This window comes from Staurois parvus, unplaced genomic scaffold, assembly GCF_062004578.1.
Source record: "Staurois parvus isolate SC_StPar_1 unplaced genomic scaffold, SC_StPar_1.0 ptg000714l, whole genome shotgun sequence".
Classification (NCBI taxonomy): domain Eukaryota; kingdom Metazoa; phylum Chordata; class Amphibia; order Anura; family Ranidae; genus Staurois; species Staurois parvus.
In genome coordinates this window covers 4,380,001-4,406,921 of record NW_028318510.1, presented here as the reverse complement: position 1 = coordinate 4,406,921, position 26,921 = coordinate 4,380,001, and the positions used below count along the sequence as shown (strand labels likewise).

Below are 26,921 nucleotides of genomic sequence, written 5' to 3'. Positions count from 1 at the left end.
CTACCCTGCAGCACATTGGAATGGCTCCTGGTGTTGCTTCTCTCTTCTGTACAAGGGACTGAAAAAAGGCTTACACTAAGTCAAATTAAGATACTTAAACGGCTTGCATTTTAAAAATACAAATAATATATTAATTATTACACAGCTGCATTAAAGTGTTACTAAACCCAGGACCCCACATTCACTATATCTGGTCTCCCACAGTACACAGAACATGGAAGTGTAATTATTTTAGTAAACTGCTAACTAAATACCTTTTCTTAGCAGTTAGAGCAGTCTTGTGACTTCCATCAGTGTCCAGTAGAGCAAAAGCTCGTAGGATTTATTTTCATTTTGCTCTAGGAGGATACAGAACCCCCCACCTCTGTTTGGACAGTGCCGATTGGCCCTGTGCTGATCACATGCACTCTCACAAAAAAAACAAACAAGTAGTCAGGATCAACAGCCTTTTTGCACAGAGGATTAACCCCTTAGGTTCCAAAGTGAGCATAACAAGCATGCCTTACTGCATGTACAGACTGATTTTATTGTCGTGGGTTTAAAAACACTTTAATTTTCGTCTTTTATTCTGCCTGGAGTTTAGCTTTAATTAAAAATGTAACACATCGGTTAACTCTGTCAACTCATGACAAATATGCACGTTACAATAAAACTAATCTGAAACATTTGTGTCTCCACTTTAATCTACCTGTGCTTTGAGTTTGAACGCTTCCACCTAGATCGGGACCTAGAGCGAGACCGTGAGCGTGATCTGGAGTGTTTCTGTGATGTCTTTTCAACTGGTTTGCCAGGATCTATTGTTCAGAATAAATACATATATAGAATGCAAAAAAAGAAAAAACAGCAAAGCACATTCATAACATTTCATCCTAAGAAAAAAACAGTGATGCACATATATAACATTTCATCCTAAGAAGATAGAACATATACATTTAAAAGTAAATCTAATTAAAGATTCATTTCATTTTAAGCCTTTAATGCTGCGCCTTCTGTATCAAGTGAACACTGGCTGTCGCAGCAGTCACACGAGTGGGAGCCTGTCCCGGTGGTTACTGATCAGAAGCCATGACCATAAGCTGTCGGTGACTGCTTGGTCAGCGTTCTGGGAGCACACAACCCCTGATGCCGTAGACACATGTGCAGTGGCTAGGAGGTAAAGTCTGCCTTTCTTGCTGCCGTATATTTGCGCTGCACAACTGTTAAGAGGTTAAATGAAAAGCAGAATATGGTTATAAAATGTGGAGGTGCTGAAATCACTAAATATAATACTTCTGCATTTTTACTTCAACAAGAGGGCTGCAAATACATGTCCAGCACATGACACTCTGCATGTTGCTCGTCTCCCACCCGTTCCCGTCATTAGCACAGTTCATGCAGGATAGGGTAGTCTATATTGCATCATGGGAGACACTTTTTCTTGGGTAAAACCACTTATGGGAGATGAGTTTTATATTGGTTCTCAGTTATTTTTAAAATTCTGTCAGTACCTGAAAGACAGGTTCCTTAAAGTTCAAGTTCACCCTTTCAAGCAGAATTTCAGATTTCATAATAAACCGCCTTTCCTACTGTTTTCATCCCAACACATTCCTATGTACTTATCTCTCACTTACCTAGTCCACGGCTGCCTAAAATCTGCATGCTATATTTTAAGAATTTTAAAAGATGCATTCTAAACCCCTGGCTTCCTGTAGCATCATGTGGCATTCCATTAAAATACCAGTGCCTACAGGGGAACTACATATCCCATCACTGCCCTACTGCAGCAGAGAATAGAGCATGTTTTAGCTCTCTGGACAAACCTCCCTGATTACAGCAACGTCTCCTAATTCCACCCACCTTTGTACCTCTCCCATTAGTGTAAGTACATGGGAGGAAGTGGGCCGAAACACTACTGTCATATTCCTTGTAATCCAGCCTGCTCAATGAGAGGGAGAGGGTGTAAACACACCGCTTTACTATCACTCTGATCCATCCAGATCAGTAAGACCACAGTAGAAGCAGGGACCAGCTAACTTGACACTGTACTGCGCCCAATGCAGGGAAGAGGGAGAAGGAGCAATGTACTAGAGCTGTGAGTGGGTTTGCCAAGAAGGAAAGCGGGGGGAGGGAGCAGTGTGCTGGAACAGTGTGTGGATTTGCTGAGGATGACAGTGGCAGTGAACAATGTACTGAACAGAGGGTGGGAACAATGTATTGAGTGGCAGGAAGGGAACAATATACGGGAGTGGTGGGCAGGAATAGAAAGCGTCTGAATAACATCAGGTACCCTGCCAATGAGATGCCTAAAAACATTGTTTTGTACAAGTAAAAAACTGAGGATGCAATGAAGCCTTGTCCAGAGAATATGAAAAGTTTTTCCTTTCCTACAATACAGGTACATTGTTGATATACAGGTACATGCTAAAGTGCAAACTGTAAAAGATAAAAATGTAAAAAAAAAAAAGATGAACTTAGCCTTTGAAACCGCAAGTGTTTCCTTGTCACATAGCATTTTTTCCCCACTTAAGGTTATGCCATCATTGCCAAATGAAAATCAGGGTGTATTCACACCTGCACTCCGATTAGATGCGAGAACCTTAGTGGAGATTACCATGATTATCTGCAAAAGGTAGCACCAATGAAAGCAATAAGGAATTGTCTGCTCCCACAGATAAACACAGCCACTCGCATGTAATCTCTCATGCAGCGATCACATGCAGGCCTAGTCTGCTTCGAGGGCTGATCACTCGCATGTGATCACTGCATGAGTGATTACATGTAATCGCAACAACTTGCATGTGATCGCTGCATGAGTGATTACATGCAAGTTGTCGTGATTAGCTGAGGAAGCCAGCAGCCACCTATTGCTTTCAATGGTGCTGTCTCTGTCAGCTAATTGCGGGAACCCCTTGCTACGGTTTTTGCACCTAAATCGCAGGTGTGAATGCACTCTAAAAAGTTGTTAGCATTTTCAATTTTTTTTTTGGCAAGCTAAAAATGCAAAGAAGAAAAATCAGCTTGGTGTTATTATTTTTAAGAATTGTTGTTTGCTGCTTTTCAGTGCTACACAAAGGTGTTATACCAACTGTGGGTGGATCAAAGCCAAGGACCAAGTTTGACAGCACACACTTACAATGAATTAGGATTCTAAAATAAAAAGTAGCATCTTTAACTAATACAGTGTATAGCATAATTCATTATTCAACATTGGAAAATATTCACCTAGGTGTGGAAGTAAAGAAACATACCTGGCTCAATGGCCTCAGAAATCAATGACTGTGCTTCTCGTACCCTCTTCATCACCTCTTCTAACTCCTTTGCAGCAGCTTGCGGCGTCAACTCAGGGGGTTTCACAATTGCATTGTTAGAATGATTGATTCTGAATGAAAAAAAAAATAGGATTTTTGTACTCACAGCAAAATCCTTTTGTCCACTAAAGAACAAAAGTCTTAAATCTTTAGATTATACTGCCACCTACAGTAGAATTGGACACTGGCAAAAAAACCCCAAAAAATCCACAGACCAGCCAAGGCTGCCATCTTTCGCCTCAAAAAGGTGATGGTGACAAAAAACACAACCAGGTGGTGAGAGCAGCTGTTCCTAATAGGTTCAAATGGCAGGGTTTGAAGTACAGAGAGAACCAGATTCTGATTCCATAAAGTCAGAGGTGTAAACAGTGGGAGGTAAAAGGAAAACTCCCTAGCAAAGGTCTTAAAGAATGAGACTCCAACAGTCTGTGAAACAGACTGAAAATCTGAACCATGATGATCAAGAGAGCAAAACACTGATCCAGATGCAGCTGTAGGAAGGAGTTGACTCATCCAGTGAGAGTCCCATAGGGTGGAAGCTCCAGGACTCATACCAAGTGAAGTATATCTTCCAAAGAAAAAACAGCAGGGTGCAAGATTAGTGTATGGTGAAAAACAACACTAATTCCATTTCTCACTTACATCTGAAAGACCTGTAGACTGCGTTCCTGAGGCCCGGTCTCGTTTTTTGAAAAGGAAACTTGAAAAAGGAGATTGGGCATCAGAAACGCGTTGCGGGGGCACACATCATGTCGGAAAGATGAATGATGTCTTGGTGGACCTAGAGTCTTAGACTTTATGGAAGCTAAGCTTGAATTTGGACTTCCAAGTTGCAGGAGTAAAGTAATGTAAAGGACATCAGTGTGTGGCCTGTTCATTTCTACTTGCATGGCATAGGGCCACCTACAGCACAGAGTAACTAGAAAGGCCCCAGATACTCAGAAAATCCAGCCACTGATTGCTTGTGAGGGGTCAGATGGCTGTAAGTGACCACATTTTAGTCGGACAACAGCAGCAGACAGCAGATTGGAGTTAAACTGACTCTTTGCAATGCAGGACCAGCAATGGGAAGATGCTTCCTCAGCACTGAATGATAAAAAGTGTGGGACGTGAGTGACACTCCTCCACCCAGCAGATGATTTCCCTAATCAGCCACGTTTAGTGTTAAAGCATAAGTTCACCTTTGGGAACATGTTCCACCTGCTTTTAGGGTGGAACATGTAACATGTTTCCAATGCTGCAGCACCGCTTGCCCCCCCCCCCCCCTCCCTCTGACAGATAGCACAGGGTGAAATTTCCCCATACTATCTGTCAAATTTAAAAACAGTGCGGCCGTGCAGGGCTCTGCATACATGGCCGCGTCACTCACTCAGTGTTCTGTAAATGAGTGCCTACAAGTCCCGACAAGCCTTAGCGGCTGTCGGCTTGTAGTTTTCAATGAACTACCACGATGCTGTGAAACGCTGTGGTAATTCACTGAAGCTTCGAGGTCAGTAGACCTGCTTGACCGTACATCCCGTATGGCAAGCAGATATACGAACGTCTGCTGGAGACCTGAATGGCATCAGCGATCTACTGATCGCTGGTGCAATGCTTTCCAGGCTCCTTTGGACAAAAATAGTAAATGCACTTTTTTTTACCTGCAAAAAAAAAATGTGCATTCATTATTTTTGTTCAAAAGGTGAACTTATATTTTAACCCTTCTGTGGTGGAAACAAGCAGACAGCAGGAATTTTCTCACTAAGCTTCTCACCAGCTTCTGATACTCCTACTCACAGTGACTCAACGGAGAAAGGGCAAGTGTTGAGGCAATGTTAAGGACTCTGGGCCTGGAAAGTGCACAATGGCTAACTCGTTACCAGAATGGAGTCTCAAACATGCTTTTTGCAAAATCCAGTGCCTGATTATCACTTCCAGGCTAGGCCTACAACATCTAGTTCAGCGGGGTCCAGAGAAACTCCAAAGCTAGGCAGAAGGCCACGCTGGATTACTGCAATCATAGAGAACAGCTCCAGCAGTCATGTAGAGTCCCCACGTAAAAAAAAAACAAAAAAAACTTGCTAGCAAAAACAGGTTGGCCTTAACAGCAGAACTGGAAAAAAAAGGGTAAAAGCCTCGTAGAACACTAGCAAAAAACTAGTCAAATCACGCTGGTAGTAGTAGGAGTTATCCTGGGCCAGCCGACAATTTTATTGTTTGCCAATGTTCAATCCACTTGTAGGTTGCAATATAACCCGAAGGTTTAAGAATTCCTGTGTTTCTTAACCTCTTCCTGACCGCCCTTTAGCAAAACTACTGCTACCGGGCAGCAGGGCTGCGCACAATCACGTATATATACACGTGATTTTGTATTTCCAGGTGGGGAGGGGGGGTCCGCGCACACTGCCCTATCGCGCCGCCAATGGCGGCTACAGCTGTTGATCACTGGGTCCCGCCCGGAGATTCCCCACTAGCACCCGTTGATCGCCAAGGAACATTGACAGGGGAGAGTTCTGTATGTAAACAATACAGATTTCTCCCTTCAGCACCAGCATGCTGCTTTGTATTGCTCTGCAAAGCACATGGTAAAACACAGCACATAATGTGAAACATACACAGCACACGGTTAACCCTTTGATCGCCACAGATGTTGACCCCTTCCTGCCCAGTGTCAGTGCTTTTTATTAGCAGTGATCACTGTATTAATGTGACTGATGTCAGTGGCAGTTACCAGTGTCAGAATGCCTGCCGCAGTCCCACTAAAAGTCGCTGATTGCCGCCATTACTAGTATAAAAAAAATAAAATAAAATTCCAGCATATATACCATTTGTAAACGCTATAAAACATTCATGTAAACCAATTAATTTACACATATTGGGATTTGTTTTAGCAAAGACATAGCAGAATACATTTTGGCCTAAATTGTGCTTTTTTCCCCAAATTGTCGGCCTTTTTTTGTTTTTTTGTTTATAGTGCAAAAATATGGTGGTGATCAAATACCACCAATAGAAAGCTGTATTTGCTGGAAGTAAAAAAAAAAAAAAGGACAAATTACATTGGGTGCAGCATTGTATGACCGCAATTATCAGCGAAAGTATTGCCTAGTCAGGAGGGGGGGGGGGGGGGTAAATGTCCTGGAAGGCAAGTGGATAATTATATATCTCATGAATATTAGCTGTGATGTTCAACCATATTATGTTTTGAGTGGAGAGGATTCAGATGTTGCTAATTTCCAGTCAATGAAAGAACCTGCTATATAGGACGCATGCACACAGCTGAAAAAGATGGCCACCCAGAACCTTTCTCGTCAAATTGGGCATATATCTGCCTCCACCCAGACCTACTCTGCCTGCAGCACCTCAGGAGAACCTGGGCTACCCGCAAGGATGCACCGCAGCCCGAAACACAAGCTCAAAAACCGGGCACAACCAAAGGCTTCCCCACTCCCGAGACCCAGCAAGATGGCACCCGACCCTCCTGAACCAGACGACACCAAGCGGTAGGCTTTGATGTAATCAGTACTTAAAAATGTGTTTTTAACTTATAACCTTAATGAATCATATCCTTTTTCCACCTGTTTGCTTATGATTGATTAAAACTAGACAAATATGTGTCCAATTATGCAGTTTTTATTTTTATGCACTTGATGGCATTACTGTGTAAATGCCAAGATTGTGATCCATGCTATGTGTCTGCTTTTAGGTAGACCTTTCAAGTGCCCATACAATCCCTAAAGCACTGTACAAATTATTATATAGGATTTGGAGTGCTAGCAGTTTGCGCAACGCTTTACAAAATGGAGGGAGGACAGTACAGTTACAATCCAATACAAGAGGTATCAGAAGGCCCTGCTCATTTGAGCTTACTATCAAGTAATTGAAAAGACAACTGTTGGGGATGAGTTGGAGGAAGTAAAAAGTACAATCTATTGCTTAGAGATAAGGATTGGTCAAAAATCACTCAGTGGGTGGTTTGTCAGCTGCCTCCTGCCTGATATCCTTGGTATTGGATGAAGGAGACGTGGAGAATAGCTAGCCAAAAAGCAGCTATGTATGCATTTTATGATAGACCAGTGGTGTCGGGTGTATCTGGACCACTGTGCTTGTCTGGCATTGCAGCTATTCCTGGTGGCAGAGCTGCAATAGACTGCGGTCGCAACACCCTGAACTTGGAAGCTAAGTAGACTATCTGGGAATTCCAGAGTCTGAGACAGCTGTGTTTTGAGAAGTATTTCGAACAGAGGATGCTGGGGCAGTCTCTGAGGTGATTCGAGACACTCGACAGGTTTGCATGCCCAAAACCAAACGAGGACATGAGGTCTATCTCGGATCTCAAGGCGCTATACATAAGTTTAGACATCCTTCTGTTTTGGATGGGATCGGCCGCAGATCCTGACTCCCGGGATGACAGCCTGCTGCAATTCCCCTCTGAACTGGTAAGCCCCCCAACAATGCCTCAATACCATGCTTCAAAAAGTTTGCTCCATAGTGCGAGAAGAGGTTACGGCAGACACCTGCAAACTTTCCTCCAATTTAGTGAAATGCTTTAAAAAATTAGGGCATCGCACTAACCAGCTGAAGCAACGCATGGACTCGGCTATCACAGTATTAGAGGGACACGAAAAGAAGGTGGATGATCTGCATACTAAACTGAACTGCACTGAGAGACAAGCTGGAAGACGCAGAGAATAGGGCCGTATCCACGGCATTCCTTAAACCATTAGTGATTTGCAAGGCACTACTAACCACCTTCTTTCAGGAACCAGCTCTAGAGGTTCCCCTGGAAAGCTTAGAATTCGATCGTATCCATAGAGCCCTGGCACCCAAACCAACAAACAGATGGTCCCCCCAGGGATATCATTAAGTTCCACTATTACGGCAACAAAGAGAGGTTTTAAAGGTAGCTTGGGATCGCCAGGAACTTCCTTACCGGGGTAACTCCCTCCAAACATTCACTGATTTATCCCCCATCATGATTGCAAAATGCTGCAATCTGAGGCCCTATCTCCAAATCCTGCAATCCAACGGCATTAAATACCGATGGGGGTTCCCATTCAGGCTCTCCTTCTCCTATCAAGGTCACCAGTTCCAAGAATCCTCTCCAGCAGAATAGCCATTTCCAGCAACTGACGTTTGATCTTCCCCCCTCATAAGCCAATGCTGCTCCTTCTACATCTCAAGCGAGAAGGTCACAGTCGTCATGCAAGTTTCCTCCAGCCTCTCAACGCAGCTCCCAGGTTCTTCATTCACTTCAAGACCAACATTTCCAAGAAGCCTCTGCAGGATGAATACATGACCCCTGACTGTTTCAGTCTTCTGACGCTTTACCTACACCGTGTTCCAGATTATTATGCAAATGATATTTTTCTCATTTACCTAAATAATTGATGTAAATAACAGTCAGCATAATTCTCATGTTAACTATTAAGAGTACAATTCACATTTTATTGAACAAACCTCCTAATAACAGGATTTTTGTTAAACATAAAAAACCTACAATGCATGGTTGCAAATTATTACGCACATTAAGTTTCAAAACACTTTATAGGTTGTAAAGAACTGAAAATGGTCATTTGTTGTGTTTACAGCATATTTACTGAAATCAAAAACTATTTCAATCAAACTTTTAACAACGTTTAAACTTTTTAAACATTTTAACAGGTCACGTTACATTGTAACATAGGACCCCTTATTTGATAGCAGCTTCACAAGTCTTGCATCCATTGAACTTGTGAGTTTTTGGACAGTTTCTGCTTGAATTTGTTTGCAAGATGTCAGAATAGCCTCTCAGAGCTGCTGTTTGGATGTAAACTGCCTCCCACCCTCATAGATCTTTTGCTTGAGGATGCTTCAAAGGTTCTCAATAGGATTGAGGTCAGGGGAGGATGGAGGCCACACCACGACTCTCTCTCCTTTTATCCCCATAGCAGCCATTGATGCAGAGGTATTCTTTGCAGAATGAGATGGTGCATTGTCATGCATGAAGATGATTTTATTACGGAAAGCATAGTTCTTCCTTCTGTACCAGGGAAGAAAGTGGTCAGTCAAACTCCACATACTTTGCAGAGGTCATCCTTACACCTTTGGGGACCCTAAAGGGGCCGACCAGCTCTGTTCCCATGATTCCAGCCCAAAACATGACTTCACCACCGCCTCGCTGACGTCGCAGCCTTGTTGGAACAGGGTGGCCGTTCACCATCCACTACTCTATCCATCTGGACCATCCAGGGTTGCAGGGCACTCATCAATGAACAGGACTGTTTGAAAATTAGTCTTCATGTATTTTTCTGCCCAATGCAGCTGTTTCTGCTTGTGAGCATTGGTTATTGGTGGCCGAATAGAAGGTTTATGCACAGTTGCAAGACTTTGGAGGTCTCTACACCTTGATGTCCGTGGGACTCCAGAGGCACCAGCAGCTTCAAATATCTGTTTGCTGCTATGTAATGGTATTTTAGCAGCTGCTATCTTGATCCGATGCATGGATCTGGCAGAAATCTTTCTTAATGTGCCTTTATCTGCACAAACCCGTCTGTGCTCTGAATCAGCCGCAAATCTCTTAATAGTGCGATGATCACGCTTACGTTTTTGTAAAATATCTAATGTTTTCATACCTCGTCCAAGGCATTGAACTATTTCACTCTTTTCGGCAGCAGAGAGATCCTTTTTCTTCCCCATATTGCTTGAAAATGGTGCTCTGCTTAATAATATGGAACACCCTCCTTTAGTAGTTTTTCCTTAAATTGGGCTCACTGGCCAATCTAATTATCACAGGTGTCCGAGATTGTTTTCAGTGATCAAAAGAGCCCTGAGACACAATGCCATCCATGAGTTAAACTGAAAAACAAAATATTTCATCTTTGTGACACTTAAATAGAATTTGCATAATAATTTGGAACACGGTGTATTGAACCACATTCTCATGTTTTCCCTCTTTCATGCTCACAGACTGTGAGCAGCTTCCCAGAGGAAACCCCCCTATTGCGAGGGATATTTGGCTCTCCTAGCACATTCCTTGCAGTTATGGCCATTCTGCCACCAATGCCTTACACACCTATTTGATGTATTGATGATAGGCTGGCTCTCTGCCAAAGGTTATCCTCTGCCTGTTAAGCCGATCACTTTGACAGCTCCGATTGTGTTGACTGAGCATGTCTATTGTGTTTTTCCTAGCATTGTTACGTTGCAATAGTCCATATGTGTTTGACCTTATTCACCTTTAACGAAGACTATACTGTTAGCTTTGTATGTTGAACGCCGCTCATTGGACTACTTTCCATTCTCCCCTCTTCTCCTTCTGGTCTCCCTAAAACTTACCCCACTCCCCCTCTTTTCCCTTCCCCTTTTCTCTCTCTTTACCCATCATGCTCTGTGCGGATCAGTTCTTGTTGCATTTATGTTTTGATGTTATGGTATGTCATTGAAGTTCACATACCTAACGGGTGACTCTCCCACATGGAGAGATCCTTAGCCCTCCTTTCATTTTTAGATATTCTACTTTACATGCTATGCCTAGTGGTGATGGCGTACCACTGCGCCCTCCCTGAGCTGGTATCTGGCCAGGACTGGTGTCTTGGCCAACCTCCAGCCCCCTTGTGGGCTTAACCGCCCACAGAACGACACAATTATGCATGAACTATGTCTCATAAGCCAAATGTTCATTGGCTTCACATTGTACAGTATCTTGCACTCTTTTGTTTCCTTTCCTTTTCCCCACTTGGGTCCCTGGGGTTCGCGACGGAAGGTATCGCACTGCTCTTTCATGGCACTTATCTGCACGTCTTTAAATGTCCAGGGCAAGAATTTCTCCAAAAGAAGAGTGAAGGTATTTAAATACTTAAGGAAACACCATGTGGATATTGCATGTCTACAAGAAACTCATTTTTCAACCACTTCCAGTCCTAAATATTTTGAAGCGCATTACCCTCAAGTTCACCAGGCGGCCGGCCCCACCAAACAACAGGGGGGGTTCTTATTGCCTTCCATAAAAAGACACTCCCTTTAGCTGTACGAAACAAATTGCTGATCCAAATGGCAACTACAAGGTACAATCCAGGACACGGAAATCACAATTATGACCTATTATATTAAGGCCAACAAACCAGATACAATGCTGGCCAATAGGCTAAGCTCTTTTGCCCATAATCCTAAGCCAATCTCTTTATGCACCCACCACAATGTTTTCACTAACAACCCACTACAGGTATTGGAGGAATTCAGGCACTGTCTCACTAGGCTTTATACAGACCCCACCCAGGCAACCTCCAAGGCATCGCAGATTTTCTGAACCAGCTGTCTTTACCAAAGAGGTCTTCTGTTCATAAAAATCTTATGGACAGAGATATCCAGATTTTGGAAAGATTACAATGTAATAAAAATCTAAAGGCGAGCAAATGCCCTGGCCCAGATGGCTGTATGGCATTGTACTATAAAAACTGGCAGAAATTCTTGCACCCCATCTAGCGGCCATGTACAATTCGGTAAAGACCGGCTCGGACCTCACTCCAAATTGACTGACTGCCAATACTGTAATGATGCCGAAACCTGACTGAGACCATACATCCTGGGCCAACTATAGGCCTACAGTTAGGTCAATATATATTTGGACACCGGTACAATTTTAGATTTTTTCAGGTATTTACCAAAACATATTCAAGCTATAGTTATATACGTAATGGATATGGGCTGAAAGTGCACACACAGGTTTAATTTGAGGGTATGTACATCCAAATTGCAGGAAGGGTTTAGGAATTACAGCTCTTAAGAGTAGCCATCCCCCCTTTTTCAAGGGACCAAAAGTAATTTGACAATTGAATCAAATGCTGTTTCATGGCTAGGTGTGGGCAAATTTCTTCATCAATTAAACATTTAAGCAATTAAGTTGATTCCAAGTGTGGTATTTACGGACTTTGAGTCGGGATTTATATAGTTACATAGTCTGGCTGAAAAAAGACAAAAACACAAAAGACAAAAGTCCATCTAGTTCAACCAAAAAAAAAAAAAAGTTATAATCCTATACCCACAGGAAGGCAACCCCCCCCCCCCCAGCAAAGCATGATGCAATTTGCTCCTGCAGGGGAAAAAATTCCTTCCTGATCCTAACAGGCAATCGCATATTCCCTGGATCAACTTTATCTATAAAATGTTAGTATCCAGTTATGCGTTTCTAGGAAAGAATCCAGGCCTTTTTTGAAGCAATCCACTGAGCTGGCCAGAACCAACTCTTGAGGGATTCTATTCCACATTTTCACAGCTCTCACTGTGAAGAAACCTTTCAGTGTTTGGAGATTAAATCTCTTTTCTTCCAGACGTAAAGAGTGCCCCTTTGTCCACTATGATGACCTCAGGGTGAATAACTCTACACCGACTTCACTATATGAACCACTGATTTATACATGTTGATCATATCCCCCCCTTAATCTTCTCTTCTCAAGAGAGAATAAATTCAGTTCCTCTAATCTTTCCTCATAGCTGAGCTCCTCCATGCCTCTTATCAGTTTGGTTGCCCTTCTCTGCATTTTCTCCAGTTCCCCAATATTCTTTTTCTTAATTGGTGCCCAGAACTGAACTTCATATTCCAGATGAGATCTAACTAATGATTTCTACAGGGATAGAATGATATTTCTCTCTGGAGTCTATACCCCTTATTACAAGAGGATTTCGCTCACTTTAGAACCGCAGCTTGGCATTGCACGCCATTATTAAGCTTGTGATCTACCAGAACTCCCAGATCCTTCCCCGCCATTGATTCCCCCAGTTGTACTCCCCCTAGTATGTATGATGCATGCATATTCTTAGCCCCCAAGTGCATAACTTTAATTTATAAATATTAAACCTCATTTGCCACATAGATGCCCAATTAAACAGTGCATTGAGGTCAGTTTGTAAATTGGAGACGGACGTTATTCCACTGCACAGCTTGGTGTCATCTGCAAAGACTGAAACAGGATTCTTAATCCCAGACCCTATATCGTTTAATATATTTATAAAGAGTAAGGGTCCCAACACTGAACCTTGGGGTACATCACAAACAACCAGAGTATTTAGAGTATGAATCATTAACCACTACTCTCTCTGAATTCAGTCTTATAAACCATTTTCTATCCATTTACATACTGATTTTTCCAAGCTTGTAGATTTTACCTTACACATTAGACGTGTGTGGGGAACTGTGTCAAACGATTTTGCAAAATCAAGTATAACATGTTGACCGCCACCCCTCTGTCCAATGTTTTGCTCATCTCCTCAAAAAGAAATCAGATTTGCTTGACAACTTCTGTTTTTCATGATACCATGCTGTTTAAAATATTTTTTCTATGTGGTCTTTTATTAAACTCTCCAGTATCTTCCCAACTTTAGAAGTTAAACTAACAGGTCTATAATTACTTGGTAAAGATTTTGATCCCTTTTTAAATATAGGCACCACAATGGCCTTACGCCAATCCAGTGGTACTATGCCAGTCATTAAAGAGTCCCTAAAAATAAGAAACAATGGCTTTGAAATGACAGAGCTCAATTCTTTAAAGTGTCACTAAACCCACAGCAGTAAAATCAGTCTGTATATGCAGTAAAGCATGCTGGGTATACTCACTGTGGAACCTAAGGGGTTAATACTCTGCATTGTGTAAAAAGGCTAATTTGAACTTCTTTTCATCCTTCTTTGTTCAAATTTCTGTAGCCACAAGCACATGCTCAGTTTGTCATGTATTGCTAAAGAGGTTTTGTTTTTTTTCTTGGGAGAGTGCATGTGATCAGCAGAGGGCCAATCAGCACTGGTCAAAGGTCAGGGGTTTTGCATCCTCGTAGAGCAGAAAGAAAACTCCTCCTATAAGCTTTAGCTACTGCTGGGCTGGACACTGATAGAAGCTACAAAACTGCTTTAACTTCTGATGAGAAAAAAATATATAATGGTACGTGGCGGTTTAAGAGACACTGTCATGGTGATGGGTTACAAGAAACGTTTGCAAAAAAACCTACATTAGAACATTCTAGTAAAATCCTTGAGATGGACAAACATGCACCCAGGTGTCTTCCAGTAGTGGTGTCAGGTAACGCACATGGTGGTGGGATAATTTCCCCCTCATCCTCTATAGATGAAACATTTGATGATGGTGCTCGATCAGGCACAGACAAACAAATTCTCAATGAAACTATTATGGCTTCTCAAACACAATCTAGTAGTTCACATTTTTTAGCACAACCTCACAATGTTCGCAATATAAACAAACGGAACAAAAAAATAGACACATACATGAAAAAAAACACAATGTTGAATAGGTTTAAACATAATCAACTTATCCTTCTACTCATTATCGGCAGAAGAAACTAATGTTGTAGCAAAAGGATTAAGTTTTTGCCCAGAGGAAAGTCTGGAAAAATTTACAGCAATAAAAGATTTACAGTTATTTGCCCGTAATCTTATATCCAAAAGTATGTATGACAAAACTAAAAATGAATCCTTAAGCGTTGAGGATCAAAATGCCTTAGACAACTTGTTATCTTTATTAGAGGAGAACGATCCCACTGATCTTATTGACCATGTGGATATTGCGGTCTCCTACAATCGACTAAAATTTAACAGTTGGACACGCGCTATATATATAATATATATACACACACACACACACACACACACACACACACAGTCAGGTCCATAAATATTGGAACATCGACACAATTCTCATCAAGACCCTCTCCTCCAATCCTCGCCGACTTTTCTCCACCTTTATCTCTCTACTCTCTCCACCCCCACCTCCACCCAGCACCTCACTCATCACCCTTGAGATTGCCAATCACTTTAAAAACAAGATTGACACAATTCGCAAGGACATCGCCGCTCCTCAAACTCCCTCCAAACCCGTCCCCTCTCACACAGCTACCCCCTCAACACCCCTCTCCCTCACCACTACTCTGACCTCCACCCCACCTAACATTCCTCACGCTGAAGCCCCCTCCATACCTTCGACCTTACTACCATCGCGGAGGTCACCAAGGTCTTTTCGGACGCCCTCCTCACCACCTGCCCCCACGACCCTATCCCCTCACAACTCCTACGACCTCCCTCCCCCACATCTTTAATCTCTCCCTCTCTTCCGGCGCATTCCCCTCCTCTCTGAAGCACGCGCACATCACTCCCATACTTAAAAAGCCCTCCCTGGACCAAAACGACCCGAACAACCTCAGACCCATCTCCCTGCTCCCATTCTCATCCAAACTCCTCGAGTGCTTAGTCTACAATCGCCTACGCTCTCACCTCAACGACAACAACCTCCTCGATCCCCTACAGTCCGGCTTCCGTCCCCTACACTCCACCTACTCAAACTCTCCAACGACCTTCTAACCGCCAAAGCTAATGGCCACTATTCAGTGCTCCTACTCCTCGACCTCTCCGCTGCCTTCGACACAGTCGACCACCCCCTCCTCCTCAAAAAAACTACACTCCCTCGGCCTCAGAGATTCTGCCCTCTCCTGGCTCTCTTCCTACCTATCACAACGCTCCTTCAGCGTTACCTATTACACTACCACCTCCCCCTCGCTCCCCCTCTCTGTTGGGGTCCCTCAAGTCTCAAGCCCCTTCTCTTCTCCATCTAGACCTCCTCCCTTGGCCAACTCATACACTCTCACGGCTTCAACTACCACCTCTATGCCGACGACACACAAATCTATCTCTCTATCCCTCGCCTCACCCCCTCAGTCTCCGCCCGAATCACAAACCTACTAAACGATATATCAGACTGGATGTCGCTCCACTTCCTTAAACTGAACCTCTCCAAAACCGAGCTCCTAGTCTTCCCCCCAGCTCACACACACCCCCCACTGACTTCTCCATCACGTCCAACAATGCCACTATCAGGCCCACCCCGCAGGCCAGAGTACTTGGTGTCATTCTGGACTCCACCTATCCTTCCAGCCCCAAGTCCAATCACTAACAAACTCATGCAGACTCCAACTCCGCAACATCGCCAAAATCCGTACATTCCTAACCCCAGAAACCACTAAACAGCTCATCCACTCCCTCATCATATCAGGACTCTATTACTGCAACTCCCTCCTCACTGGCCTGCCTCGCCACAGGCTATCCCCGCTTCAGTCGATCCTGAACACGGCAGCCAGACTCATTCACCTCACCAACCGCTCCGTTTCCGCCACCCCCCTCTGCCAATCCCTCCACTAGCTTCCGATTGCACAACGGATCCAATTCAAAATCCTAACACTGACTTACAAAGCTGTCCATCATACTGCCCCAAACTACATCACGACCTAATATCCAAGTACCACCCAGCACGCACACTCCGCTCCTCTCAAGACCTCCTTCTCTCTAGTTCCCTGGTCTCCTCCTCCCATGCCCGCCTCCAGGATTTCTCCAGGACATCACCTATCCTCTGGAAGTTCCTACCCCAATCCATCAGACTATCACCTACTCTCCTCTCATTTAGACGCACCTTGAAAACCCACCTCTTCAGGGAAGCCTACCCCACCCCCTGCTAATTGCTGACTTCCTCCACTCTTCCTATCACTCTATTCCCCACAGCTATCTCCTCTTGTACCACTATCCCCTCTCTCCTAGATTGTAAGCTCGAAAGAGCAGGGCCCTCGAACCCCTCGTGTATCACATTGTATTGTTTTCATAATGTTGCATGTTCTGTCTCCCTTTGTAAAGTACAGCGCTGAGCGAACTGTTGGTGCTTTATAAATACTGTATAATAATTCTAACATTTTTGGCTCTATTTACCACCACAATGGATTTGAAATGAAATTAACAAGATGTGCTTTAACTGCAGACTGTCAGCTTTAATTTGAGGGTATTTACATCCAAATCAGGTGAACGGTGTAGGAATTACAACAGTTTGCATATGTGCTCCCACTTGTTAAGGGACCAAAAGTAATGGGACAATTGGCTTCTCAGCTGTTCCATGGCCAGGTGTGTGTTATTCCCTCATTATCCCAATTACAATGAGCAGATAAAAGGTCCAGAGTTCATTTCAAGTGTGCTATTTGCATTTGGAATCTGTTGCTGTCAACTCTCAAGATGAGATTCAAAGAGCTGTCACTATCAGTGAAGCAAGCCATCATTAGGCTGAAAAACAAAACAAACCCATCAGAGAGATAGCAAAAACATTAGGTGTGGTCAAAACAACTGTTTGGAACATTCTTAAAAAGAAGGAACACACCGGTGAGCTCAGCAACACCAAAAGACCCGGAAGACCACGGAAAACAACTGTGGTGGATGACCGAAGAATTCTTTCCCTGGTGAAGAAAACACCCTTCACAACAGTTGGCCAGATCAAGAACACTCTCCGGGAGGTAGGTGTGTGTCAAAGTCAACAATCCTATGGACAGATGAGACCAAGATCAACTTGTACCAGAGTGATGGGAAGAGAAGAGTATGGAGAAGGAAAGGAACTGCTCATGATCCTAAGCATACCACCTCATCAGTGAAGCATGGTGGTGGTAGTGTCATGGCGTGGGCATGAATGGCTGCCAATGGAACTGGTTCTCTTGTATTTATTGATGATGTGACTGCTGACAAAAGCAGCAAGATGAACTGTGAAGTGTTTCGGGCAATATTATCTGCTCATATTCAGCCAAATGCTTCAGAACTCATTGGACGCCGCTTCACAGTGCAGATGGACAATGACCCAAAGCATACAGCAAAAGCAACCAAAGAGTTTTTTAAGGGAAAGAAGTGGAATGTTATGCAATGGCCAAGTCAATCACCTGACCTGAATCCGATTGAGCATGCATTTCACTTGCTGAAGACAAAACTGAAGGGAAAATGCCCCAAGAACAAGCAGGAACTGAAGACAGTTGCAGTAGAGGCCTGGCAGAGCATCACCAGGGATGAAACCCAGCATCTGGTGATGTCTATGCGTTCCAGACTTCAGGCTGTAATTGACTGCAAAGAATTTGCAACCAAGTATTAAAAAGTGAAAATTTATTATTATTATTATTGTGTCCCATTACTGTTGGTCCATTAACAAGTGGGAGTCACATATGCAAACTGTTGTAATTCCTACACCGTTCACCTGATTTGGATGTAAATACCCTCAAATTAAAGCTGACAGTCTGCAGTTAAAGCACATCTTGTTCATTTCATTTCAAATCCATTGTGGTGGTAAATAGAGCCAAAAATGTTAGAATTGTGTCGATGTCCCAATATTTATGGACCTGACTGCATATATATATATATATATATATATATATATATATACACATACACACACACACATATATACATACACACACACACATATATACAGTTGTGTTCAAAATAATAGCAGTCAGACATCACTAACCTAATCAATCACTGTTTTTGGTAGAGATGATATTTCTACATGGCAAATAATTTACTAGCAGGTGTAGTAGAGTAATAGAAATCCAACAGACCCAACAGTCATGACATGCATGCTGCTGATTCTGTGTAATTGAATCACTAATTGAAAGGGGCATGTACAAAAGAATAGCAGTGTGGAGTTCTATTAGTGAGGTCAATCATTCTTTGAACAATAGGTGGCAAATATTGCCCTTATTTAAGGAAGGAAGGCAGCAAATGTTGTACATGCTGGTTACAGTGCATTTCTCTCTGAAATTCTGAGGAAAATGGGTCATTCTAGACATTGTTCAGAAGAGCAGCGTACCTTGATTAAAAAGTTGATTGGAGACGGGAAAACATAAAGAAGTGCAGAAAATGATAGGCTGCTCAGCTAAAATGATCACAAATGCTTTAAAATGACAACCAAAACCTGAAAGACGTGGAAGAACAAGAAAAACTACCATTTGAATGGATAGAAGAATAGCCAAAATGGCAAGGACTCAGCCAACAATCAGCTCCAGAAAGATCAAAGAAGGTCTAAAGTTACCTGTGAGGACTGTTACAATTAGAAGACGCCTATGTGAAGCCAAGCTATCTGCAAGAAGCCCCCACAAAAGTTCCACTGTTGAAAAAAAAGAAAAAAAGAAATGTGCTGAAGAGGTTACAATTTGCCAAAGAGCACATTGACTGGCCTAAAGAGAAATGGCGCAACATTTTGTGGACTGATGAAAGTAAGATTGTTCTTTTTGGGTCTAGTGGCCGGAGACAGTTTGTCAGACGACCCCCAAACACTGAATTCAAGCCACAGTACACTGTGAAGACAGTGAAGCATGGTGGCGCAAGCATCATGATATGGGGATGTTTCTCATACTACCGTGTTGGGCCTATTTATCGCATACCAGGGATCATGGATCAGTTTGAATACATCAGAATACTTGAAGAGGTCATGCTGCCTTATGCTGAAGAGGAAATGCCCTTGAAATGGGTGTTCCAACAAGACAAGGACCCCAAACACACCAGTAAACGTGCAACATCTTGGTTCCAGACCAACAAGATTGACATTATGGAGTGGCCAGCCCAATCCCTGGATCTTAATCCAAAAGAAAACTTGTGGGGTGATAACAAAAATGCAGTTTCTGAGGCAAAACCAAGAAATAGAGACGAACTGTGAAATGTAGTCCAATCATCCTGGGCTGGAATACCTGTTCACAGGTGCCAGAAGATGGTTGACTCCATGCAACACAGATGTACAGCAGTTCTCAGAAACAGTGCTTATACAACTAAATATTCATTAAGTGATTCAAAGGAAAGCAAAATCTTCAAACATTTTTCAGTTTATATAGTGAATGTTTGAGTTTGTAAAGAAGAATACAAACACTGCTATTTTTTTGAACAGTCTAATATTCACTTTTCTTCACTTTTTTTAGAGGAACAACACAAATTTGATATATTTTTCATCATGTTTTGATTTGGAATAGAATGTGTAGTGTTCCCAATGCATTTGTGTGTATGGAAATAAAAGCTATTAGAAGGATTTTGAGCTTTAGTCACTTTTTTCAACACACTGCTATTATTTTGAACACAACTGTATATATATATATATATATATATATATATATATATATATATATATATATATATATATATATATAAAATCTGTGACATCCATTTGAAAAGAAATTTTCTGCCGTTGGGACTGAGGTCTCTCTTGTTTTGTCCTTCTAGTTGAATCTAATTTATGTAAGTGTTATTTATCCTTATAAAGTATATAAGGAAAAATATATAATAGGTTGTAATTGCTGTGTGGTTTTAGAGGAGACTTATATAATCACACGACCGATCTATTTATTTTCCACATACTTTTATTATAGAATCTGGTATATTTCACTTAATTTTATAATATTTTGAAGTTTTATAATGGGAGTTTCCCAAGTTGGCCTTCCAAACAGATACTCAACACTCCCAATGGGCTCATAAGACTATGAACCATCTTGGTGGGTAATATACTTTTTTGACATTTTTGAGGCCCCCGCCTTTTTTTTTTTCCCGTGCCTTAGTATTCAATTATATCTAGAATGCTATTAACCACTTATCCTCCTGAGGATTTACCCCCCTTCCTGACCTGGGCATTTTTTGCGTTACGGCGCTGCATTACTTTAACTGACAATTGAGCAGTCATGCAACGTTGCATCCAAATTAAATTTACGTCCTTTTTTTCCCACAAATTGAGCTTTCTTTCGGTGGCATTTGATCGCCAGTGCATTTTTTGAAAGGAAAAAAAACAATATTTTGACTTTTTGCTATTAAACATGTCCAGTAAAAAAATTTTAAAAATCTAAATTTCATCATAAATTTACACCAAAATGTATTCTGCTAGATGTCTTTGCTAAAAAAAAATCCCAGTATGTGTAACTTAATTAGTTTACGTGAATGTTATAGCGTTTACAAATGGCGGTATATATACTGGATTTTTTTTCTAGTAATGGCGGCCATCAGCGACTTACAGCAGGACTGTGGTGGACATTCTGACACTGGGGGGAATAGACTTGGTGTCACTGATATCCCCAGTGACACCAATACAGTTATCAGTGCAAAGAACAAAAAAAAACAAAAACCACTTACGCTGTACTAATGGCACTGGGCAGGAAGGGGTCAACATGAGGTGTGATCAAAGGGTTCACTGTGTGCAGGGAGTGTTTTAGTAGGGGGCCATGTCAGTGTGCTTCACTGTAATCATACTGCTCTGGATGGCTGTGTACAGCCATCCAGAGAAGTGTGCTCGCGCTGACAGGGAGGAGGACTGCTGGTAAACAAAACAGTCGACATCCCTGTCGGAGATCTCTGGAAATCACCGGGTGCTGGCAAGTAATTACCGGCCAGGACCCACTGATTGATAGCTGCGGCTGCGAATGGTGGGGCGGGTAGGAAGCGCACCCCTACCCGGGGGGTGGTGGAGGGGTGTCTATACAGTGTGTTGCTAGGTTTTTGTTTTTTTTTCCTGGGCGAGTGCATGTGATCAGCACAGGGCCAATCAGCACTGTCCAGACAGAGGCTGAGGGGTTTTACATCCTCCTAGAGCAGGAAGAAAAAACTCCTTCTACGAGCTTTAACCAGTGCTCTGCTGAAGTAACAAGACTGCTCTAACTGCTGATGAGAAAAGGTATTTAGCAGTTTATATTTACTAAAATAACTGCACTTCCATGTTCTGCGTACTGTGGGAGACCAGATATAGTGAATGCTGGGTCCTGGGTTTAGTAACACTTTAAGGACCCGTGGGTGTATGCCATCCAGTCCAGGTGCTTTATTCACCTTTATTCTGTCTAAAGCTTCATGTACACGAGCAGCTGCTAAACTCGAGTTTAGGAGCTTTTGGCATTTGTCCATGTACACATAGGCTTTTAGCAGAGTTTAAGAGCTGCCGCATTTAGGCGAGGTTAAACCTCCCTCTCTTGAACACGAAAGAATTGAGCTCAGGTTAGAAACATGTTGACCTCTGGCTGCGGGAAACTGCAGAATGCGGAAAAAAACGCAGCAACCACAGCAACTCGTTTTTTGCCGCTATTTGCATTTCCCAGTGGCCGGCGGTCAGAGTAGGCTCGTGCACATGAAGCCTAAATATTTTTCGATCATATCAATTGCAAGCCAATGTGGATCATCTGGGCCTGTATCAATATCATGCCCATTATGGACAAGAGCCCCCCTATGCTCATTTGTATACACAGAGCTGAAGACTGTATTTAATAAATTTGCCTTCTCGATGTCTCCAGTCACCCACTCTACATCATTTTGTAAAGGGCCTACATGCTCACACCTGACCTTTTTACTATTAATATATCTAAAAAATCTTTTGGGGGTTTGCCCTGCTATCTTTTGCAATCTGTCGTTAGTTTTCAATTTTTGCGGCCTTCGCTTTCTTTTTACATATTCTGTTATATTCTTTGTAAAGTTTAAACGATGATAGTGTTCCTTCATTGTAATATTTTATAAACGCTCAATTCTTATTACTTATAGCTTTTTTAACTTTGGCCGTAAGCCACATAGGTTTTATTTTTAACCTTTTAAACTTGTTGCCCATGGGAATATTTTTTGCAGTGTGTTCACATACAGTCTTTTTGCATGAAAAGTCAGCCCAGTGCTCTAGAAACCCAAATCGTACCCTTACACCAGTTCTTTAGCCATGCATTAAGTTCTCTAATCTCCCCGTATTTCCTTTGTTGTGCATGGCACAGGTAATATTTCAGAGAATATCACCTTGGAGATCATGCCCAGCCCCACCCAGTAATTTATTAACCCGGTCCACTACATACCGTACCTGGGCACCAGGGAGACAGCAAACCATTCGGTTGAGGCGAACCTGGCAACAAATTATTCTATCAGTCCAGTCAAACTGACAGCCATGCTATTGGATACTCATGAAAAGTTCCTCCGGGTTTGCAAGCCTTGGATTGCACAAGCTCAGCCATCTCGGTTTGACAATTCCCTGCTGTCACTCCAGTGACCCTGTACCATGGACCCCTGGGACACCCCTCTCTCTGCTTTTCTATTCTAACTTTTTCTGCTCCGCTATTTTTATATTTCCATTTTTTTTACTCCTGTCATATTAATCAGTCCCCTGACATCTGCCAAGCTCAGAAGGTTGAAAACTCAGTGCTTTATTTTACATAACATATTATATTTTTTTTACATGCTTTTCTGTTTATTTGAATTTCTGTCTAGCTGAGTTACAGGCACAATTATATACGGTTTTAAACCTCTGTTTTTATACAATGTGACTACTAGCTCTGTTTAAACCCAGGTTACCTGTGTATTTTCCTTTTTTATGCATTGCACACCTATTTGATCTATGTTATAATTATCTAACTCATGACTTTGTGCAACTGAATGAGAACAATAAAAGGCCTTTGTAAAAGAAAGAACATGCTACATAATGAACGTAATTTGATTTTCAAGTTTGTTATATCTGATGAAAGATCTTAAGGGGTCCGAAATGGTATTTTGACATGAGTTTTTAACTCTTAATTTACAAGGTGCTGCAGATATGCACATACATACACTCTGCTATACTAAAAACAAGTAAATTGTTTAAAGTTGTGCTCCAGACAGGCCACCATTTAGAATATGTAAACCCACCATTTCATGCTCCTGCTGTACCATGTACTTGTATAAAAAAAAAGTATCCTGTTCCCTGCTTTCTTTGTGTGAAATACCTCTCCTTTCCAAAACTGACCACACTAGTCATAAGAGCACAGTGTGGCTGTGCTGGATCTCAGCCTGTTCTGCACTGATCAAGCTTGTCCTGACAAGCCCCCTCTGCAAAGTCACTCACTGGGAAGATCAGTTTCTCCTCCCTAAGCTCCTTATGCAGCTGAGAAAAAAGGTGATGTGCTCACTTATTAAATAAAAAAAAAAAAAAAAAAAAAAAGTTATGCATGATCTCCCTGTGCATGTGTGGGTTTCCTCTGGGTACTCCTGTTTCCTCCACACTCCAAAGACATGTTAATAAGTTAACTGGACCCTGTCTAAATTTTTCCGAGCATGTATGAATGTGAGTTAGGGACCTTAAATTGTAAGCATCTTGAGGGTTAGGGACTGAAGTGAATGTACAAAATTATGTAAAGGGAGCGTAAACTGATGGTGCTATATACATACCTGTAATAAATTAAAATAAATATTTTTTTTTTTTATATGTATACACAATTGTTTTGCCTTTCATTTACATATACTTTAATAAGAAAAATGCATTTTCTTTCTTCTCCAGACAGAACATGCACACGTGTCTACTGTAGAAATCCATATTTCACAAGAAAACATCCTGCAATATTGAGCTATTGTCTGCAGGGAAGGGGAAAGCGTGCTTAAAGCATAGCTAAAGACATTCCTTTCTTTGTTTTGGATAGAGTCAGGATGGATTAGAACATCTGTCAGTTTTTACTGCAGTATGTGCTTTTGTTAAGAAGCTTTACCCTCTCTGTCACATTTACCTACAAGCAAAAGTAAAAGAAAATCCCAAATTTGAGGTTGTCCCAGAACAGTAAGGCCTCGGGCGTCATAATTTACTGATATTTACTCAGAAACTTGTGACGCCCGTGTGCAAGGGGTCAAAAACTGTGTGTAAAGACCTGAGTAATGTTGAGTATAGGTGAGTAAAGTTGTGTAAGCGTATAGAAGAATTCTTGTTCATCGCCAGTATTGTGGCCCCTTGCACATGGGCGTCACAAGCTCCTGAGTAAACATCAGTAAATTATGATGCTTGTGTGCAAGGGGCCTAAATGAGTAAGCACGCAATTACTGCACTCAAATGAAAAATGTTCTATTTTTATTTTACTGCTGCTCTGTACTCAACGCTTTATTACTGATCTTTACACAGCTGTGTATAATGTCCCATAGACAACAATGCATCTCATTTCACATCAGTAAACTCAGCATTTTTTTTTTACTCCCATGTGCAACTGGCCTTATCTTTCAAAGGGAACCCTAGTTCTAATGACCCTGGTGACATGCAGGGATTCCCTCACTTTACAGAAATTTCCTCTCACTTCCTGTTCTGGCTATGGGCCAGACTGGTTGAACAAAAATACAAATCTTTTGACAGGTAAAAGAATTAAAATCATTTTTAATAGTTTATTTTAGCGGTCAGCTTGGTGTTCAAGGATAAAGGAAATCTGTCCTGAGAAGTAGGCTGGAATTGTCAACCTTCTGAAAATGCTTCTAGCCTGGTTCTCTCTGGCTACAATACTCTGATTCAACAAAACGAACAAGCTTGTACATGGGCCTGTGTCATTGGGCTTTGATGGGCAAATGCAGCATGCTTTTTACCACTGATTTGTATTGGAACAGAACAGTTCTCAGGTGAACAAAAGCCTTTCTTCAAGTCAACAATTAGCTGTGTCAGATGTTCACCATGACACCTGAAGCAGCTACCATTTCTTAGATGTGGTCAGCAAGGACTACCAAGACACATCCCTTATGAGCAGTTTACAGTAAAAGAATTTCGTAAGTCCAAAATGTGTGTGTGTAAAGTAAATAGTCATGTGTATCTGTACAAAAGTGTGAACATTGCTTGTGTGTAGTACGTCTCTGGCCCCAAGCAGCTGTCCATATCCAAGTCATGACCCATAAATAGCTTTCAAAAAAAACACCACAGATGGAATTGGGGGGAGGGGTGGAGAAATGATAGCATGAAAATAGAAATTCTGCAGTGAGAGACAACTTTAACCCCTTCACGCCGGCCGCACACGAATGTGCGGCCTCCCGGCGTCTGGGCTTAGACACCGAGCGGCCGCACATTTGCGTTCAGGTAAGAAAAAACCATATGTGTTAAGAGCGCGCGCCCTGCAGAGAATATTGCTTGTATCCATTTTGCTAATTTCAGCATTTTCCACACAATATAGTACACTCATTTTAGAAAAATGTTTTGAAACCAGACTATGAGGGGAAAAAAAACGTGAACACAAAGCAAAGCCACTTACTTAAGAGGTCTGTCCCCAAACATAACTCCATTGAAGGTGAGCGCTCGTGTCACTGAATTCTGGTCAGAAAACTCTACAAAAGCAAATCGCGTCGGCTGAGTCTCATCACCAGCCATACGGACAAAGCGGACATCCCCAACTTGCTTAAAGAATTCCAGAAGTTGCTCAGCTGTTGTAGTCTGCAAGATCAGTATATGATAAAAAAAAGAAAATTCAAAAAAAAAATTTAAGAACTTTTTAAGAATATTTGCATGCAATTTAAAGTGCACATCACCTCCGCCTATAAGAAATCACAAATTATACATAATGTAGTGAAGCATTGTATTTATATACAGGGGCATGAAAACCACATTACAGCCGTTCTCTACATTTATTCCGCCAAGTTGATGCATCCCACTACTACTAATGTAGAGCAAGCAGTGCTACTATTTCTGGTCATATGTTCTGCTCTATGTGTAATACAATCCCTATAGAGCTCAATGTGTCTGCACAAAGATGGCATGGAGAATGAATGCACCCATCCTAGAAAAGGAAGTCTGAGATTAGCAGAAAAAAAAAAAGCTTGAATTGGAGAGCTGAAACAAAGTTAAAGATATAGAAGGCACTTTCAACTTAAAATTTGACACAATGCTTATTTTTAATAAAAAAAAGAAAAAAAAAGTGAGTTTAGTGTCACTTTCAGTTAGCCATAAACATATAGATTGAAGGAAATTATTTGATTTCTCCATCCACATTAACCGCTTCCCAACCACCATGTAGCAGAAATACTACTACAGGGCGGCACGGGTGTACAAAATCACATATATACAGGTGAAACTCGAAAAATTAGAATATCGTGCAAAAGTTCATTTATTTCACTAATGCAACTTAAAAGGT

At 41.9% G+C, this 26,921-nt stretch overlaps 1 protein-coding gene across 1 annotated transcript in view; it reads right to left on the bottom strand.

Annotated features, from left to right (window-relative positions):
* The window catches only part of SREK1 (splicing regulatory glutamic acid and lysine rich protein 1), a 114,988-nt gene that overhangs the window by 21,842 nt on the left and 66,225 nt on the right, over positions 1-26,921 (bottom strand). Inside the window, exons 6-8 of the mRNA XM_089653474.1 lie at positions 26,046-26,224; positions 3,228-3,358; positions 689-794 (exon numbers count right to left, since the gene is read on the bottom strand). Coding sequence (XP_089509600.1) covers positions 689-794; positions 3,228-3,358; positions 26,046-26,224 — 416 coding nt within the window. The remainder of the gene's footprint in view (positions 1-688; positions 795-3,227; positions 3,359-26,045; positions 26,225-26,921) is intronic.